The sequence below is a fragment of the Lytechinus pictus genome, chromosome 7 (genome assembly GCF_037042905.1).
Source record: "Lytechinus pictus isolate F3 Inbred chromosome 7, Lp3.0, whole genome shotgun sequence".
Classification (NCBI taxonomy): Eukaryota; Metazoa; Echinodermata; class Echinoidea; order Temnopleuroida; family Toxopneustidae; genus Lytechinus; species Lytechinus pictus.
In genome coordinates this window covers 3,439,445-3,458,475 of record NC_087251.1, presented here as the reverse complement: position 1 = coordinate 3,458,475, position 19,031 = coordinate 3,439,445, and the positions used below count along the sequence as shown (strand labels likewise).

The 19,031-nt window shown below is 34.6% G+C and overlaps 1 protein-coding gene across 4 annotated transcripts in view; it reads left to right on the top strand.

Annotated features, from left to right (window-relative positions):
• The window catches only part of LOC129265135 (serine/threonine-protein kinase VRK1-like), a 39,083-nt gene extending 31,488 nt beyond the window's left edge, over window positions 1-7,595 (top strand). For all 4 annotated transcript variants that reach the window (XM_064101695.1, XM_064101696.1, XM_064101693.1 and 1 more), the window contains exons 12-13: window positions 3,188-3,283; window positions 3,852-7,595. In XM_064101695.1, the coding sequence (XP_063957765.1) occupies window positions 3,188-3,283; window positions 3,852-3,967 (212 nt within the window). In that variant the 3' untranslated portion in view covers window positions 3,968-7,595. The remainder of the gene's footprint in view (window positions 1-3,187; window positions 3,284-3,851) is intronic.
• Window positions 7,596-19,031: the final 11,436 nt, after the last annotated feature.

Genomic DNA, 19,031 nt, shown 5'->3' with positions numbered 1-19,031 from the left:
TAGTCTTTTATATAGACATCGTTCAAAAATCTTAGAAAACAAAGGAAGAACTGAAATTGAACGATAATTTGAGACGTCATCTTCACGACTATTTTTAAAAACAGGAATGACCTTTGCTATTTTGAGCTCATCTGGAAAGAGACCTTTGGATATAGACAAATTAAAAATTGAACAAAGAGGTGAACAAATGATTGGAATTATTTTCTTAACAACATTAACATCAATTTCATCATACCCTGCACTCGTTCCGTTTTTAAAAGAAGATACAATATTTAATATTTCATTACAAGTTATTGGAGTAAAATAAGCAGAACGGATATTCCATGAAAAGTCTGGCTGTTGATAATTACCAGAATAATGTTCAGTATTAGTAAGATTATAACCGATATCAACAAAATAGTTATTAAAAATATCACACATATCAGCTTTATCAGTAATAATTGAGTTGTTAACATTTAAGTTTGATATATTAGAATATTTTTTACTAGATCGAGATCCGAGAGCTTGATTTACAATTTTCCATGTCACTTTTATATTATTCTTGTTACTGTTGAATTTATTTTTGTAGTAAGCATATTTTTTCTTTTTCATTTCATTTGTGACCATGTTCCTATATTCCTTATAAACCTTTTTTCTATAATCGGTTGGATTCTTTAAATATTTTCTATAGGCTTTCCACTTTTTCTTTATCTTTTTAATCAACTCTTTGTCAATCCTTGGTTTAGAAAAAGATTTATTTTTAATACGTACTTTATGCAAAGGAAAACATTTATTGTGTATTTCTAGAAATTTATCTATAAAAGAATTGTAAGCAAGATTTGGGTCTTTCTCATCTAAGTTCCAGGATATTTGCTCTAAACATTGATAAAACTTGCTAATACTAACTTCATTTATCGTCCTTTTCAAAATATCATTTGTCTTACCCTTAAAAATCAGATTATGACATATACAGAATATAGGAAGATGGTCACTAATGTCATCTAATATTACTCCACTCGACAGTTTTGTTCAATCATTTGTAAAAATGTTGTCAATTAATGTTGCCGAATAGATAATGTATCAATGGAAATAAGGAATTTGTCATCAAAATGTCTAAGAACTTATTAACATGTTGAGAAGAGGAAACCATTAATAAATCAATATTAAAATCACCAAGGAAATATAGGCTTTTATTTTCACTCCTCAAACTATGGAAAATATTATCAAGTGCATCTAAAAACAAAGAAACTGATTGATCTGGTGGCCTATAAAAAAACCCTAATATAATACTTTTATTTTGTGTGATTTCCACTTCAACAAAAATGCTTTCAATATATACATCATTAATTTCAATATCTTTTCTAGATTTAAAGAAAAGATCATCCCTAACATATATACCGACTCCTCCACCTCTCTTATTTTTTCTATTATTAGACAGAAAATTATAACCATCAATATTGCATTGCACACTATCGTCTTTTAACCAAGTTTCACTTACACCAATTATAGAAAACTTAATAGATAGGTAGTTAAATAATGCAATAATATCATCAAAATTCTTCAATATACTTCTGCAATTAAAATGAATCATCAAAAATTTCTCATTCACACTGGTAGTTTGATTATCATAGAAAGCATTTTTAAAAGCCTCATGTGTATAATATGACTGATTTTGCCGATATGAATTTTCATCTAAGATACTAGGAGACAACATACGCGATATTGCATTCATATTCAAATTGTTAACAGCACGCTGATATGTATTGTAAAAAGACATGTTATACTAGAAACACACAAATTGGTAAAACCATGTACAAAACATACAAAGGACACATATGGAATATACAAATTGTGTTTTTTGTGAATATTTATTTGATAGTTGTTTTCAAAGGTAGCACTGCTACTATATCAAATTGTGTAATGCAGGCAAGTTAGAGGCGCTCCACTTGTTTGACTTTATATCTATCTTGTTTCAATAGAAGACTAAACAATAATCCACAATGCCAAGGAGATGGGAACGAGGTACTCTACATCACTCTACCCTATGAATTTTCATATGAAATTTCCCATTCAGGGGAAAAATATTACATGGGGGATCGGAACAATTTCACCCCCCTCCCCCCCCCCCCAAAAAAAAAAAAAAAAAATGAATAAATAAATACCTGTTCGAACAAGGTCTGGAAAATCCTCATTCATTGCAATCTTAAAACTTATTTCGGAAACTAGATGTAGGTAGTTAGTTTTGAAAGGTGACATCTGATAAATATTGAAAAAAAAAAAAATTGTCACATTGCCTAATTACTCATCTATCTAACATTATCACCTTATTTGCCTATATTTATTTGTATGAGTTCCTACATAGACTTGTTCCTTTCAGTGTTTAGACACTAAAATAAATAGAATTAAATGCAATATTAACAGTTGCAAGTCTGCGATTTATTTACATTTAATAACATTGTTTACTATTGTTCTTGGAACACCTGTATATGCAGTACAAGATAATATTATAGGACTTGAATCTTCACTTGAAAGCAACAATTCCGTTTTTGGAGCAGTTTACTGTGAATTTCAAAACTCATTGTGAATCAATAAAATATTTTTCTAGAAATTGAAACAAAATCTTAAATTCAAGTATCAAAATCTCCTAAGACTTAAATAATAAAAAAATAATAGAGACCATATTTAGTTAGGTATACTGAGGATTTGCATCATAATACCTTTAAAGTAACCAGTAAAACTTTCTTTGAAATCTTTGGTAATTGTGTAAGATTTCAGTCAGTAGCTTATAACTTTACCTTGTTAATTATTTTTGAAAACAGGTAATTTGGTCTTAAAGTAGGATTAGTATTAAGAAAATAATAGATGAGAGAGGGGGGATTCTCATGGAAGGTTAGCTGAGATCCCTGTCTTACAAAGAGCTATGATTTAAGAGATTAATCACAATTCTTCAAGGCCAGTGACATGATCTAAAATGCACATCTCTTGATTTGATATTCCCTCATTCATGCATCATTGTTGTACCAATCAGTATACTCCTAATTGTTTACAGGGGAAATGCTCATGTTTTCTAGATAAGCATCATGACATTGTATAATGGAGATGGATTGGATCAGATGCAACTCTTTGAACGAAGGGTCCCCATATTGAGACAGACTTGTATGATGTTGATCATTTAACATGTGTTTCTTCTTGTGCATGTATTTTTCAGAAAAGTCTCCGACTCAGTCACCGCTCAAAAAGTCGCACCGTGTTACTTCACCCGCAGCACGAAAAAGAACAACAGCAGCTAAGAAAGCAGACCAAAGTAAGTATGGAGAATGCAGATTAATGGTATCTGAGAAACTGTGTAAGTTGAAAATTCTGGTGATTTCAACAGTGTTCAAAAGTCAATGCATTGCTGCTGGTACTCCTAGTTTCACTACTGCCACTTCACTAGTTTTTAGTCTGCTTTTGGAATTTAAGAGATTTAAAATGTATTTTAATTGTAATTGGTGCAACTTAACCATTATTTCAATTATTTCCACTACATCTGCTGCTAATTCTTCAAAGTGTCCTACTACTACTACTACTACTACTACTACTACTACTACTACTATTACTACTAGTTCTTTAAAGTCTACTCCTACTACTACCACCACCACCACTAGTGTATTACTGATATTACTGATACTCATACCTTAACATTCACATTTGCAAGTATTATTCTTATGAATATTGTGAATATATGAATTATTATAACTACTGCTACCTCTCCTTTGAATTTTTTTTACAGATTCTGTTTTTTATATTAGTGACTGAGTACTCCCATGTATTTTGGTAATTGTCCTTTTCCTGCTGTTCTAATAAAACTGTGATTTTATCTTTTTTACTAGATGGCGTATCCACTCCAAGCAGGAGAGTAAGGAAGATAAAGACAAAGCCAGGTAAGATGGTAGCTTCAAGTACACAAACAACTCCAGGACTTGAGAAAAGGGCAGCTAGAAGGTGAAACCAATCCACTTGTAAGACTACACTGACATATAATGTGCCTAAACAAATGATGTGCCCATCTCTGCATTTAGGATTTTAATCCAATCTGATCCAGAAGATATTTGATAGAGCTCCTTTTCTATGCATTGACACTACTCCCATCTCCTGTTGAATTGGGAGGATTACAATGAAAAGACACTGAATTTGACTCCTGTTAAGAGTACCCCAGTTAAGTTACCATGTACATAGATAAATAGGCCTACAGTGACATGAAATGGTGAGTTTGTAAAGGTAGACAACATAGAATATTTTGCTGGATAAAATTGTCAGATTAAATTAGGCTTAACACAAATTAAGGGAATACATTGTAGACTTATATTGAAACCAGATATTAAAATCGTCTTGATAACACAAAGTTAAACTGATTATTCATCATTATATTTATTTGTTTTTTTATTCAACTTGATTGCATCCAAACCTACTTTAGTGATCTAATGTCTATAGAAACTGTATTATTGTTTTTTAACTTAATGCCGTCACACATTGGTCAATTTGTTGAATAAACAGGTCAATATAGATCACCTGCCTATAATGAACAATCATCTTTTTTTCCCTAGAATAATCTCTTTACAAAGGTTTCATTAAAGAAAATATTTTTTAAAGCAACAATTTCAACATCCTAGGGACCACTGTCTAATCTTCTCATGTATTAATCTTGAATGTAGTAGAATGTGTAGTTGTTGTAGCTTATATTATCTGGAATCAGAGCTCATGTGATTATTGACAAATATAATGCAATGAGACTTTGATTTTACATTAACAAATTTCAGAATGAATAAACCCTATTCATTGTCATGTAGCTGTCATATGGCTCTTTGTTAGCTGTGTCGCTGCAATGGTGTGGTCCATAGCCCATCATTTATGGCTTGATGTACTAGTATATCATTTCTTGGGACCACAAAAATATATTCGACTTCACAGAAATTAGAACATGTGAATCAAACATGCTTTGTATGTATTGGTCTGAGAAATTGTATTGACTAGTAATATTTGATTTTGATTTAAAATCTGGACTTGTGCAGACTTCACTGTTTATTCTTTTAAATGTTGCATTTAGATATTAAATTTATGAATATCATTTGATTTTGAAAATAGATTTTACTCAATATGCCATATATGATGCAACTAAATTAAAGCAACAGTATAATGTCTAGCCTGCTATGTCGATGGGGATGTCAAAAAAAAATTCTTTCCAGATTCTGATGTCTTAGTGGTCAGAATCAGTTATTCCGATAGATGTCGGACAAGAACACTTTTTTAGATAATAAGAGTAACGAAAAAAAAATTGATTTTCATGTTCCCAACTTAAGTTCTATCTGTATTAAAGCATTAAGCAACACTGACGTCTATACAAATAATCATTGCCAAGAGGTTTGAATTTGAATATCAATAGTAAATGAGAAAGACAAGCTTCTGTATTTTTAGAATCCTCGATTAGACAAAGGCATAATGAAAATATATGTAGCATAATCAAGTTCTGATATGAAATACTTGTATATTATAAACTATCATAAATGTACATAATGAACTTGTCAAAACACTCAGATGGCATTTTGAAGTATTGTAAGCTGTTCAAGAAGTATAGTCTTCTTATTTCTACTGCAAGATATATAAGTTATTTATTGTCTTTTGTTGATCTGTGTTCTTAATTAAGAGACATGACAAATGACCCGGTTTAGGCTCTTGTAATTGCGTTCAAATTATATTCTGATTTTGTAGTGGCTGTTGTTTGTTCAGGGTTACAGTTGTTGGTCTCTGAACAGACTTTGTTACCTTTTATTTGTGTGAATGGATAAGTAAAAACACTGCTTTCATGCTTCACAAGATGTTAACAAATTAATTTGTCTGAAATAAAGTAAATAATATTTTTAGTTTGGCAACAGTAAAATGTTCAGAATCTCTTTAAGATTTTATTTTGTATTTTATCATTGATTTCCAATTATTGTTAAATTCTTGTGTCTATTTTTCTTAATTGCAAGTTTGTTGAATTTATTAAGGACTACTGAGATGATTTCCTCTTATAAAATGATATTAAGAAATATCCATGTACCTCTATTGTTCAATAGATGTGGTACATTATATTTCTGAAGGGGAACTGGGTTGATGTTATGTTTGAAATACATTCCATGGACTATAATTTGCTTATTGATTGATATATTCTGAAGAAAGAATTGTTACTTGCATCCCCTCTCTATGGGTTTTTTTTTTCCCCATGTATCTTCCTCTGTTCCTTGCCCTTACACATGCCTGCCCCGTCTCACTCTAAGCTTTTAGCCAGCTCATCCGGCCCGAAGGGCCAGATGAGCTTGTGGCGTGGTGTCCGTCGTCCGTCCACAATTTCAAAATGTTTGTTCTTCGTCATTTCAAGTCCGACTTCAATTCTGTTTGCTTTATATGATTGCACGAGGTTGGGGATTCAAAACTTATACACAGAATTGTAATACTTATTAAATATGCGGATTTATGCACTTTTTCAAAATTCACAAAAATTCTTTTTATTTATTGACTGATTTTGATTTTTTTCTTCCATCTGGTAGAGCTGCATGAGGTTTACCAAACTTGTGCACAGAATTTTGAAATTTTGACTAGAAAATTATTCATGCTAATTCATGCAAAATTTATTCATAATCACAAAAACTGCTTCTTCTTTATTGGTTGACCAATTTTGATTCTTTTTTTCATCCATCTGGTAGAGCTACATGAGGGTCACCAAATTTCCACACAGAATTTTTTAATTTTGACTAGAAAATTATTTATGCTAATTTATGCAAAATTTATTCATAAATCACAAAAAATGTTTTTTTTTCTCTGTCATTTGTTGATCAATTCCAATTTTGTTTGCTTTATATGATAGCTTGAGGTGGGGATACAAAATTTCAACACAGAGTTTTGACAATCATTAAATATGCTTATTTATGCATATTTTTCAAAAACTCACAAAAAATTACTTATTCATTTGTTGGCTGATTTAATTTGTTTTGGTTCCATCTGAGAGCTGCATGAGGTTCACCAAGGTTCTACACAGAATTAAAAAAATTTGACTAGAAAATTATTTATGCTAATTTATACAAAATTTATTCATAAATCATAAAAAAGGCTTCTTCTATGTTATTTCTTAATCAATTTCAATTCTGTTTCCTCAATTTATGTCACCAATATAATTCACTACAGTGTCAACTGGGCTGAAATTAAAAATTGTGTTAGATTTCATTGCGAGATGCCAGATGAGCTCCACATCATTGATGTGCTAGTTATTTCTCTTGCTGTTTTCAGCCACCGCAATTTGATAAATTTTTTTCTCTTGAAAAGAACGATGAGTTCAACAAAGTTGAATGAAGTGTACTACAAATGAAGTGTACTTGCCATTGTTTCCAAGATTTTGAAATGAATGAAAGATTTATTTTATTGGTGTTAAACAGCTTAGTATGTAACTGGTTATGAAAACGATATCAATTTATAGTATTATTTGATATGGATGTAGAATATTTTTGGATCAAGTTTATGTATGAAGTTGTGTTGTACTGTTTGATAATGAGAGATAAACTGTTCTTGCACTTTTAATGTAAATAAAGTTTTGTAAAAGTATACTTGTAACTTCGTCTTTCATGATTTGAAATGTATAAACTTAAGTAATTGTGAAGGTTCATCTATTGTCTAGATAAATAAATTCATACACAATGAGATGGAAGACAGTTTGTATTTGATTTGATGCTATTATAATACTACTATATCAAAAGAGAATTATATTCATTTGTGTATCTTCATTATTTTTTTTTTACTTTAGACTTTGTCTTTTTCTTTCATTTTTTGTATACCCACTCTTCTCTTATATATTTTTTCATTTTATAAAGTCAAAAAGGGGCCTAAGCTTTCGATCCTAGCAGAATCTTCGTCGGAGGCAAAATGACAAACATATAAAGTGGAACAACCATAATATAGACCACAAACAAGCTACAGCAACACTAGAAACAAGGAGACAAAAGGGGCATTAGTGAGTAGAGAAGACCAATCAGGTTAGTGAAGGGGATGAAAGAAAAGGAGTAGGCAGACACAAAGGGAAGTTAGTGTAAGTAAGGCCAAGAGGGATTAAGATAATGAGGCAGGCAACATCAAACAGGATCTGGAACAAAACAGTGATAGAGGGATGAATAACTAGAGAATTAGTGAGAGGTGGGTCAAACAGGTTACAAAGAAAGGCTTAATAAACTGGTGCATAAGAGGGGGGGGGGGAAAGAAGAAAAAGAATGGGGAACAACTGATAATGTGCAAAAGACATATGATAAAGCATTAAACAAACTAAGAGAAGAAGGTAAGTGTAAATATGTATCTATAAGTGATATGTATATAAATATATCCAAAAAAGAAATGTATATGAAAAAATATATAAATATATACACATATGGTGTAACTGATATGGTAATCCGCTAGGTGTGACGGGAAAAAACATAAGACTATATAGTAGGAAAGAAAAAAAATCTGTATATGTGAAAAAGAGGAAGCAAATTGCCTAAAAAGGTAAAAGCAAATATAGAAGAGAGGGGGTGTATTATGAAGAAACCATAGTATACATGTAAATAAGCAAATGTGGTAAATCTAAAAGAGGTGAGTGGAGAAAAAACAAATATATATTTATCACTTGATAAAGAGTTGCAGCGGCACTCGAAAGCTCGTGAACTTGTAAGCTAGTGAACACTTTTTGCGAGAGTGATCACGAATTTCCTAGAAAGCCAGTGAACACTTTTTGCGAGAGTGATCACGAATTTCCTTGTTGACCATAGTAGATTGCGAGACAAATGAATACCCTCTAGCGATTATATATATATATATATATAATAATTATTATATCGCCTGAATAAGGAAGGAAAAATTGGAGCTGAGCTTGTATGAGATATGGGAGGAAAGTAGAGTAAGAAACTATAATGTAACTATTCAAAAGAGCTAAGGGGAAAAATTATATGTATATATAAATTGAAAGTGGATAGGAAAGAAAAATCAGTCGTTCCCCTCTTGGATGTTCAGGCCATGAGGTTGGGTGGTGCGAAGTCGTCTCATCCAGAGCTTCTCCCTGCTAGTACGGACTGAGTCAGGACGGGTACCTAAAGATTCGATGCCCTGTAGCATCATGTCAGTGATGGAGTGGTTGGGGAGGTTAAAATGGCGGCCAACTGGAGTGTCCAGCTTTGCTGTGTTGACGGTGGATCTGTGCCCGTAGAATCGTTTCTTGAGTGTGGTCTTGGTTTCCCCTATGTATTGTACCCTACAAACTCTGCAAGTGATGAGATATACAACATTAGTGGTAGTGCATGTGATGTTGCCCTTGATTTGGTGAGACAGGCTGGTAGAGTTGCTGGTGAAAGTATCGCCCTCGTGAAGGTGTATTTCACATATGATGCACCTGTTGCTGGTGCATTTGAAGGTGCCATGCTGTATGGGAGAAGAATGGTTAGTGAGGGAGGGCACTTCAGCACGAACAATGAGGTCCCTGAGATTCGGTGGGCGTCGGTATGCTAGAAGGGGAGTATCGGGAACGGCCTGTTGGAGACGATCAGAAGTGTGTAAAATGTGGTGGTTATCAAACAGGATTTTGCGGAGAGGGGGTAGATTGGGATGGAAGGTGGTCACAAGCGGTATTCTGTCGGTGGTCTCCTTGTCACTTTTTGGTTTGAGAACTTCAGATCTGGGGAGAGAACGAACTTTGTTAATTGCCAGTTGGACTGCCCTGGCCCCGTGGCCCCTAGCACAGAGATGTTTCTGCAGATTCCTGGCATGGAAGGAAAAATCAGGGTCCTCGGAGCAGATACGGCGAAGTCTGAGGGCTTTACTGTAAGCGATGCCGGTTTTGCAGTGACGGGGGTGGCAGCTGGATGAGTGGAGGTACTGGTGGGTATCTGTGGGTTTAGAGTATAGGGTAGTGGTGATACCATTAGACTTTTTCTGGACTGTAACATCAAGGAAGTGGGTTTCCTGTTGGGAGAAATCAGAAGTGAATTGGATGGTCCTGTGGAAGGAATTGATGTGGTCAATGAATGTATGGAGGCTGTCTTCATCCCTGGTCCAGATGAAGAAAATGTCGTCTATGTAATGCCACCAAATCCATGGGCGACAGGGGGCTGAATCTAACATCTGCTGTTCCAGCTTCGTCATGAAGAGACAGGCGAATGAAGGAGCCATCCGGGTGCCCATTGCTGTACCGAATATCTGTAGGTAGTGCTTGCCCATGAATGTGAAGTTGTTTTTTGTTAGTACATGAGACATCAGAGATTTGATATCGGATATGGGGGGACTGGAATGGCCACTGGCGGCCAAGGCTTCACATGATGCTTGGATACCTTCGTCGTGGGGAATGCTGGTGTACAGTGAAGAAACATCGAAAGTGCCGATGATCGCAGTCTCGGGTATCTGGTCCTTGATGTCATTTAGTTTCCTGAGAAAGTCTGGAGTGTCGTGGATGTAAGAGGGTGCACGTGAGACAAGGGGCTTAATGTGGTAATCAACAAAAAGGGAGATGTTCTCTGTTGAGGAACCATTTCCTGAGAGGATGGGTCGACCGGGGTTGCCAGGTTTGTGGATCTTCGGGAGGAGATAGAAGCGGGCAGGTTTAGCATTAGTAGGGGAGAGAAATTTGTGGGCCTTCTCAGAGAGATACTCGCGTTCTTTCATGTCATTCAGTGTCGATTGGATCTGTAGGGAGAAATTACAAGTAGGGTCAGAATCGAGGAGTGCATAGTGAGATCGATTATTGAGATGTTTCATGGCTTCATCGATGTACTGCTGGCGGTCCATAACAACGACGGCTGATCCTTTGTCTGCAGGCTTGATGATGATGTCGGACCTGTTTTTGAGTGATGAGAGAGCCTGGCGTTCTTCTCGAGGAAGGTTGTCATGTGCTCTGGTGTCGAGGGTATCTGTGGAGCGAACTTGGGATGAGACAGCTTGGATGTAAGTTTCAAGGGAAGGAACTCTATTCTTAGGTGGAATCCATGTGCTTTTCTTGTAGAAGGGCTCGGGATCAGAAGGGGGTGCATCTAAAAAGAACTCTTTTTTCTCATTTCTCTAACTTAATCTTCTTCCTCTTCTACTATTTCTTCTTTTTCCTCTTTCTCTTCCTTTTTTCTTCTCCTACCTCTTTCTCTCCCTTTTTTTCTTCTCTTTCCTCTTTCTCTTCCTCTTTTTCTTCTCTTTCCTCTTTCTCTTCCTCTTTTTCTTCTCTTTCCTCTTTCTCTTCCTCTTTTTCTTCTCCTTTTTCTTCTTCTCTTTCCTCTTTCTCTTCCTCTTTTTCTTCTCCTTTTTCTTCTTCTCTTTCCTCTTTCTCTTCCTCTTCCTCTTCTTCTTCTTCTTCTTTGTCTTCTTTTTCTTCTTCTTCTTCTTCTCTTTCCTCTTCTCCTTCCTTTTCTTATACTTATACTTTTTCCTCTTCCTCCTCCACTTGTTTATATTTTCCTCTTCTACTACTTCTCTTCCTCCTAAGAATTGAAATAACCATGTAAAATCATACTTTATTTCAATGATAAAGATATATACCAAATACACTGTGATGTGATTTCATGGATAAACTTAAATCCCATTCCATCTAGATATTCATTGGCAAATTGTTTGGTATAAATATTGGTTTATCAAAATTATAATGAAATCTACATTGTTTCTGGCACCCATGACATTCATAAAAACCCATCGTAATTCAATGATATTATAAGTGCAACACTCGTGTGGTATTTCAGCTGAATTTTGTTCCAAGACCGTCAAAGTGCATACATTTTCATGCTTCCAATATAGGCTCGCTCAGAATCATCCTCATGAACAGTTTTAAAAGCCTATACGTGGTCTGTGACTAAAGAGAGAATTATCGACTCTGGTAATAATTAACCTAAAAAATATCAAGAAGTAGAAATCAACGAAAAATGTCGCTCAAATATTCTACATGTTTTGCATTTGTAGATAAAGAGTGATTCCCTAGCAGAGCTTTTGAAAATTATTCATTAATTAAAATTTTGGTCGAAAGATTATGACTAGAAAAAGAAAGAAGTTCAATTTAAATTTTGATGATTTAATCCTTTAAATGTCTCAATATATCCACTTCATTGTCGATAAAAATTATTTCCAGTGTATCCCTATACAATGAAAATACCATTTCAATCTTTCACTAATTTTGGGCGTTGTGAATAAACCTTAGAACTAGTCTTCGGAAAAGCACACCCTTTTAAAGTTCTTTGAAATGAACCACGCATTTAAATAAAGCCACAATGTGTTCAGATTTAAAAAAATCAAAGGACAAGTCCACCCCAACAAAAAGTTGATTTGAATAAAAAGAGAAAAATTCAACAAGCATAACACTGAAAACTCAAAATCGGATGTAAAATAAGAAAGTTGTGACATTTTAAAATTTCGCTTAATTTCACAAAACAGTTATATTCACATCCTGGTCTGTATGCAAATGAGGGGACTGATGACGTCAGCCACTCACTATTTCTTTTGTATTTTATTATGTGAAATATGATATATTCTAAATTTTTCCTCATTTTCATGTGAAAGAAAGTTTATTCCTCTCTGAACATGTGGAAGTACCATTTTTAAAACATTTTATGGTTCAGCCATGTTGGTCCTTATTGTCAAATTTGTGAAAAATGAAATATTGTATATTGTATAACAACAAAAGAAATAGTGATTGAGGGACATCATCGACTTTCTCATTTGCATGTCACTGACTTGTTCATATAATTATTATGTGAAAAATAAGCCGGCGAAACTTTAAAATGGCATAACCTTATTATTTTACATCGGATTTTGATGTAGTTTTCAGCGTTACATTTTGTTAGATTTTTCTCTATGGATTCAAATCAACATTAATTTATCTGGGGTGAATTTGACCTTTAAAAATTCTGATTAACGAACATCTGGTACTTACATGCAATTTTCGTGTTCCAGAATAACGATATGCCTACTTCAGATTATAAACCTTCAAAACGGTATCCGCATAATATAAGATCATTGCCAGAAAAGCAAATATATACCCGAAGGCATGTAAATAACACATCAATCTTTCATGAATCTGATTTCAGGAATTCCATCGAGCTTTCTAACAATGACCTCAGTGCCTGAGGTCATAGTTGGAAAAATTTTACAGGGAAAATGTTTTTTTTTTTATATCACAGGCGTTTAAACTCGAAGAGCTTTATATGCCTCTTCAAGAAAAGTGTTCAATTCGAATTCTTTTTATTAATCGAATACCCCGGGGGCCACTTCCATTGACGAGTGGATACCAGGCGCGACCATGGGGTTTCGAAAAGTACCCTAAACAAGTATATTTTCCATATTCTGAAAATGCACCCCTTAACAAGTATTGGCGTGTGAAACTCTACCCTTATCAAGTAATGGAAACAAAACGATACCCTTGACCAGTGGCGTACCGTGTGTCACGGCATGGGGGGGGGGGGGCACCAGTAAAACAATCGAGTCACTTAGTGAGCGCGCTTCATAGAGACATTTTAAAGACAGTGCCATTCAAGTTTGGAATCCAGTAAGAGTATACTTAATATCTCACCATAGTCATCTATACGAGTGCCAAGCGCTTGCTGATTTTGTTACAATTACATCTAAACACACGAAGCACTAATGGTCATTTTAATCATGATTAACATTTTTTCTCTCTTTAATCCTCATAAGAGGGACTTTATTTGTTCATATGATATTTACAATCGTTTTATACAAAGTCACATACAAAAATATACATAGATAAAATAACGATCCAGGAACTAAAGGATTGAAAAAACCTTTGAGACCTGTTTTAAATCAAGTCTCTTCTTATTACATTTTCTTCTTAACTTCGAATTTATACCTTTAGATATTTCATAAAATAAAAAGCATGAGTCATATGCTTGTCGTTTCCAAAACATTTTCTACAGTGTTAAAAAAAACGGATTTTATAGAAAAAAGAAAGAAGATTTTGCAGAAAGCAATAACAGAATCATTCTGTAAATTCATAAAACAGGAATTTTTCTGCAATTTAATAGAGCAGGTCTGTATAAAAAGGGGAAAAGGGTGTTTTCTTCAAGAAAATTTGTAAGGTTCCATACACCAAATACCAATTTCCTGTAAGATTACGTAATCTGGAAAGATTACAGGTGTTCTAGAGACTCTGCTGCAGAAACTTCTTTTATTTTAATTAAGGATAAATTTTCTAACGGTGTACTCGTACGACTGCATTTCCCGACAATGGATCTCGGCAATGCATGTGATGAAATGAGCTTTGAAAAACGAAGCATTTTTTTGTATATATATGCCATGAAATTTAGAGCTGAAAGTTAGAAATTTTAACGATTCCTAAAGTAATCATGAACATGATTTGTATCTAATTATAATGTAAATAAAATCAGAAATTTTCAATATTCTGACATGAAAACGGAGCATTTAATTTTTTTTAAATAAATGCTATGTATCTGTTAAAAAGGGTCAGTACAAGCGCCAGCTTTATGGCTCAATCAGCAGTGAGGGGGTTTCGGATTCCCACTTGGTGCGCTAGTGCCAAGTAATGCATTTAAATGCCATACTAGTAATGCTAGTAAGGCATTTAAATCCTCATTATAGGTCCTTCGAAGAGTACCTTAAGCCGTCGGTCCTCTGGTTGCTTGCTTTGAAGCATTCATGCTTTCTTAGCATATTAATGAGGTAAAATAAAAATCACCAAATCATGAACAATATCAGTATAGGATTGATGCGAGCGCGAAGCGTTAGCTGAAAATTTCGAATTAACAAAGCATTTTAAACATGTTTTAATGTAGTAAGTAAAGCGCGAGCTAATATTGGATAAATTTATTTATCCAATTTATGTAGTAATGGACTGGATACGTATTTAACTAAACAATGTCAGCGCGAAGGGCGAGCTAAAATTTTTGATTTTCTAAGAAGTTGACACTTCAAGCAATTTTTTTTAAACAGATAGCAAGTTGTTTATCTCGTTTAGTACAAAAAAAATGACAGCGCGACGCTCGAGTCGAGAATGTATTTGGCATATTTTTGTAATCTTGAGCAGGGTGCCTATCTCGCTAAACCAAAATAAAATAAACACTCGAATCGCGAGCAGAATACTTTGGGTATATCATGGACCTATGGGTATATTATCTTGAAAAAGCGATATTTTCAGTCCCATGTAATCCTTTCGGGCACTACAAATGACCTTAGGCAGCGGGGGGGGGGGGGTGGGGTAGGGGCAGTTGCGGCCAGAAATGTTGTAACTCGTTTTAAGTATGCACTTATTCATGAAATTTTGTTTTTAATGTACGATGTATTCAATTTTACATTCAAAATGCCCCCTAGCTCCCCCCCCCCCCCGATAAATTATGCATGTCCCCTTTCGGATAATATATATGTTCCATCTTACTTGAACATTCTTTTAATATTTGTGACGTTAGAACGATTGATATAGACAGGGCCCCTTGGCAGAACAATACTCGATATTGAAAGGGCTACCCTGTATAAAGAAGACCTAATAAATAAATAAATAAATAAATATTCAATAGATAAACCCATTTAAATCGAATAATTTAAGTTGCAAAAAAACTATTTATAGTGTTCACAAACTTTTATTTCGAGTAAATCACGGTTTATGTTTCATAGTGCCATATAAATATGTGTGTAAGATTCCAATTTGAAATGTGTATTTAATAGACTTATAATTTGAAACTCCAAATCAAAATGATCGCATATCAAAGGTAATCAAAATTCTTTACAAATTCCGTCAAAATATCAAAATGCGTGATTTTTGACATTCTATCAGATTTTACGCCAAAAATGATACTTTCACGCAAAAGTGTGACATCTGCCCGTACGTTATTCCTCAGTATTTCCGCACGACTTTAAGCTGGGGTGCCAAGAATTGACAAATTTTGCTATCCAAAGTATAAAAACTCGTTTTAGTATGTACTTATACAATGAAATTATGTACATACTGTACGGTATTTTCAATTTTCTTTCAAAATGCGCACATGGTAAAGTACACATCGACTCCTTTCGGATAAAATAAAATGAGATATCTTCCATCTTACTTAAAAATTATTTTAATATTTGTGGTATTAGGATATTTACTATACATTCGGTGGATAAACATGATAAACGAATTTAAATCTAAGAATTTAAATTGCGTAAAAAACTTCAAACTATTGATAGTTTTCACAATTATTTTGAGGAAATCGCGGTTTTATGTTTCACTGTGCCATATACATGATATATGTGAGTGTAATATTCAAGTTTGAAATGTATAATTATGAGACTTATTATTTGTAACTATGAAATAAAAAGAATCGTAATCGAAAACTTTAAAATAATCCGTCAAAATATCAAAATGCGTGATTTTCGACATTTCAGATTTTACGCTAAAAATGACACTTTCACGCTAAAGTGCGCTTGGCATCCGGTCGTACGCTATTCCTGGGTATTTTTGCAAGACTTTTAGCTGGGATGCCAAGCATTAGCAAGTATTAACAAATTTTGCCGTCCAAAGTATGAAAAATAATTTTGGCCGGTCTACTATAACAAAATGTCATTTTTTTTTCTTTAAAAAATGAATACATAAATTCTACCCCATGCACCATATCTGGCCCCGTCAATTTTTATTTTTTTCCTCATTACGCCACTTTCCTTATTTATCGATATGACTGGGAAAATTGTTGCTCTTGCCCCCCCCCCCCCCCCCCCCGCCACCGACCCCTGTTATACGCCACTGTCGTCAATGGAAGTGGCCCCCTGGTATCGAATAAAGGAAATGGAGAGAAGTAGCAAAGGAAGGGAAAGTGAGACGGAAAGATAAGGAAATTAAGTGAACGGGGAGGAATAAGAAAAGGGAAGGGGGAAGAGAATGGAAAGAAGGAAACGGAGAGTGGAAAGAAAAGAAAGGGGCACACTAAGGAACTAAAGGGAGAGGGGGAAATGCAGTAAAATGAAGGGGGAAAAGGACAAAAGAGAAGGAAAAGGGAGAGGGAATGAAGGGGGAGGAATAAAAAAAAAGGAGAAGAGACTGATGAATGGAAAAGGAAAACAGAGAAAGGGAAACTGAGGAGGGAGAGATGATAGAGAAAAACAGGGTAAAGATAATTTTTTTTAAAGACGTACAGTCTCTGCTTTTGAACGTATAGCTTGATAATAGGGCGAGGTCCTTTAAAAAGCAGGGGTCATTTTAAAATCCTATTTTCCCACAAAGGAATGGAAAGTAAAAAAGGAGATGAAAAGTGAATTTCGGGTACGAAAATACCTTGCATGGAATAGAAAGGGAAATAAAAGGAAGAGGGGGAACAGATTGACGAGGAGAAGCAGCCCTAGCCCCCCCCCCCCCCCCCCCCCGACGTGGGATAACAAGCCGGGTAGAAAGAGTACAAATAAAATGAAGGGGTACAACCTGGCCGGTGTGACAACATTTCTTTAAAGTCCCGAGCGAGCAAACTTAGAGCAAAAATTCATCTTTTCAAAATGAAAGGCCAGGGGGAACAGATTGAAGAGGAGAAGCAGCCCTACCCCCCCCCCCCCGACGTGGGATAACAAGCCGGGTATATAGAAAGAGTACAAATAAAATGAAGGGGTACAACCTGGCCGGTGTGACAACATTTCTTTAAAGTCCCGAGCGAGCAAACTTAGAGCAAAAATTCATCTTTTCAAAATGAAAGGCCAGGGGGAACAGATTGAAGAGGAGAAGCAGCCCTACCCCCCCCCCCCCCGACGTGGGATAACAAGCCGGGTAGAAAGAGTACAAATAAAATGAAGGGGTACAACCTGGCCGGTGTGACAACATTTCTTTAAAGTCCCGAGCGAGCAAACTTAGAGCAAAAATTCATCTTTTCAAAATGAAAGCCCAATTGGTGATACTGTAGGCCTATATATATTTTGACATGATATTCAGAAAGTAACATCAGAATTATATTTATCTTATGCCTTTCTTTACTGTATTTCCTTTTCTTTCCCTTTCTCTCTTTTCATTTTGCTCATGATCGTGGATCGTAAGTCTGCACCCCCATCCCTGTTAGTTTTATACCTATTCATTATTTTGTAGGTTCTGCTTGTTAATGTCATTAATTGTTAGTCTTATATACTTTATTTGCACATTATAATATGCATGTTGGCCTATACAATCTGAGGATTTATTTATCAATTTCACTATCTGCCTATGTTGTGGTGGTTACTTTTTATTCACTTACAATTTATTTATTTTTTTATGATGACATGTATGTGTTTCGGTACAGTTTGATTCTTTTTTTTCTTCCGTCTACCTATTTGTTTCGTGCCTGACTTCCATTTTTATATAATTTATGTCCCTAACTGTTTCTATATTATGATTACCTATGCTATTTATATTAGTCATTTAAATCTTGGTTTTATAGTCTCTATTTTGATGGGCACAGGCCTATGATCAAATACCATTACATTGCAATCAATGACGGTTTGTTTTCAATCCAAAAGAGAATTACAATATAAAAAAAAAAAGGATGGAAATGAAAACAATGTGGAAAGTGAATATCTTAATAAGTCTAAAATAAATATTTAAAAAACCTCTGTACACTTTTTTAGGTATAAAATTGTCATTATCTGAAATAATAATATTCAGTCAGATAATTCTTTGATGATCGTCTAACCATGGTGGCTATTAAACCCACTCCATTCGTTGAGTCCAACCATCACCTGATTTCCACTTTGGCTACAATTTGTTTTTAACAGTTTATAGGCTTAAGACTTATGTAATACCATTAAAGCGAGTGACTGTACCAAATGGACTTGGAAAATTACGGAGCTGTTGGGGGGCGCGGCTCTATAGGGTGCACCATACGACGGTACGACCACACCCACCTAGATTAACTCCTCCCCTCTGCCAGTTCCCCGTCAAATACATCTGTACGAATATAATCGAGATATTTCATATGAAAGTAATTGATTAAGTTGAGCCGAGCGGCAGTTTTAAACGCAATTAAATTCAAACGTGAACTGATATGATTCTTGTCAAAGGAAGAGTAATAAATAGTAAAATCAGATCAGCAGCAAGTACAATC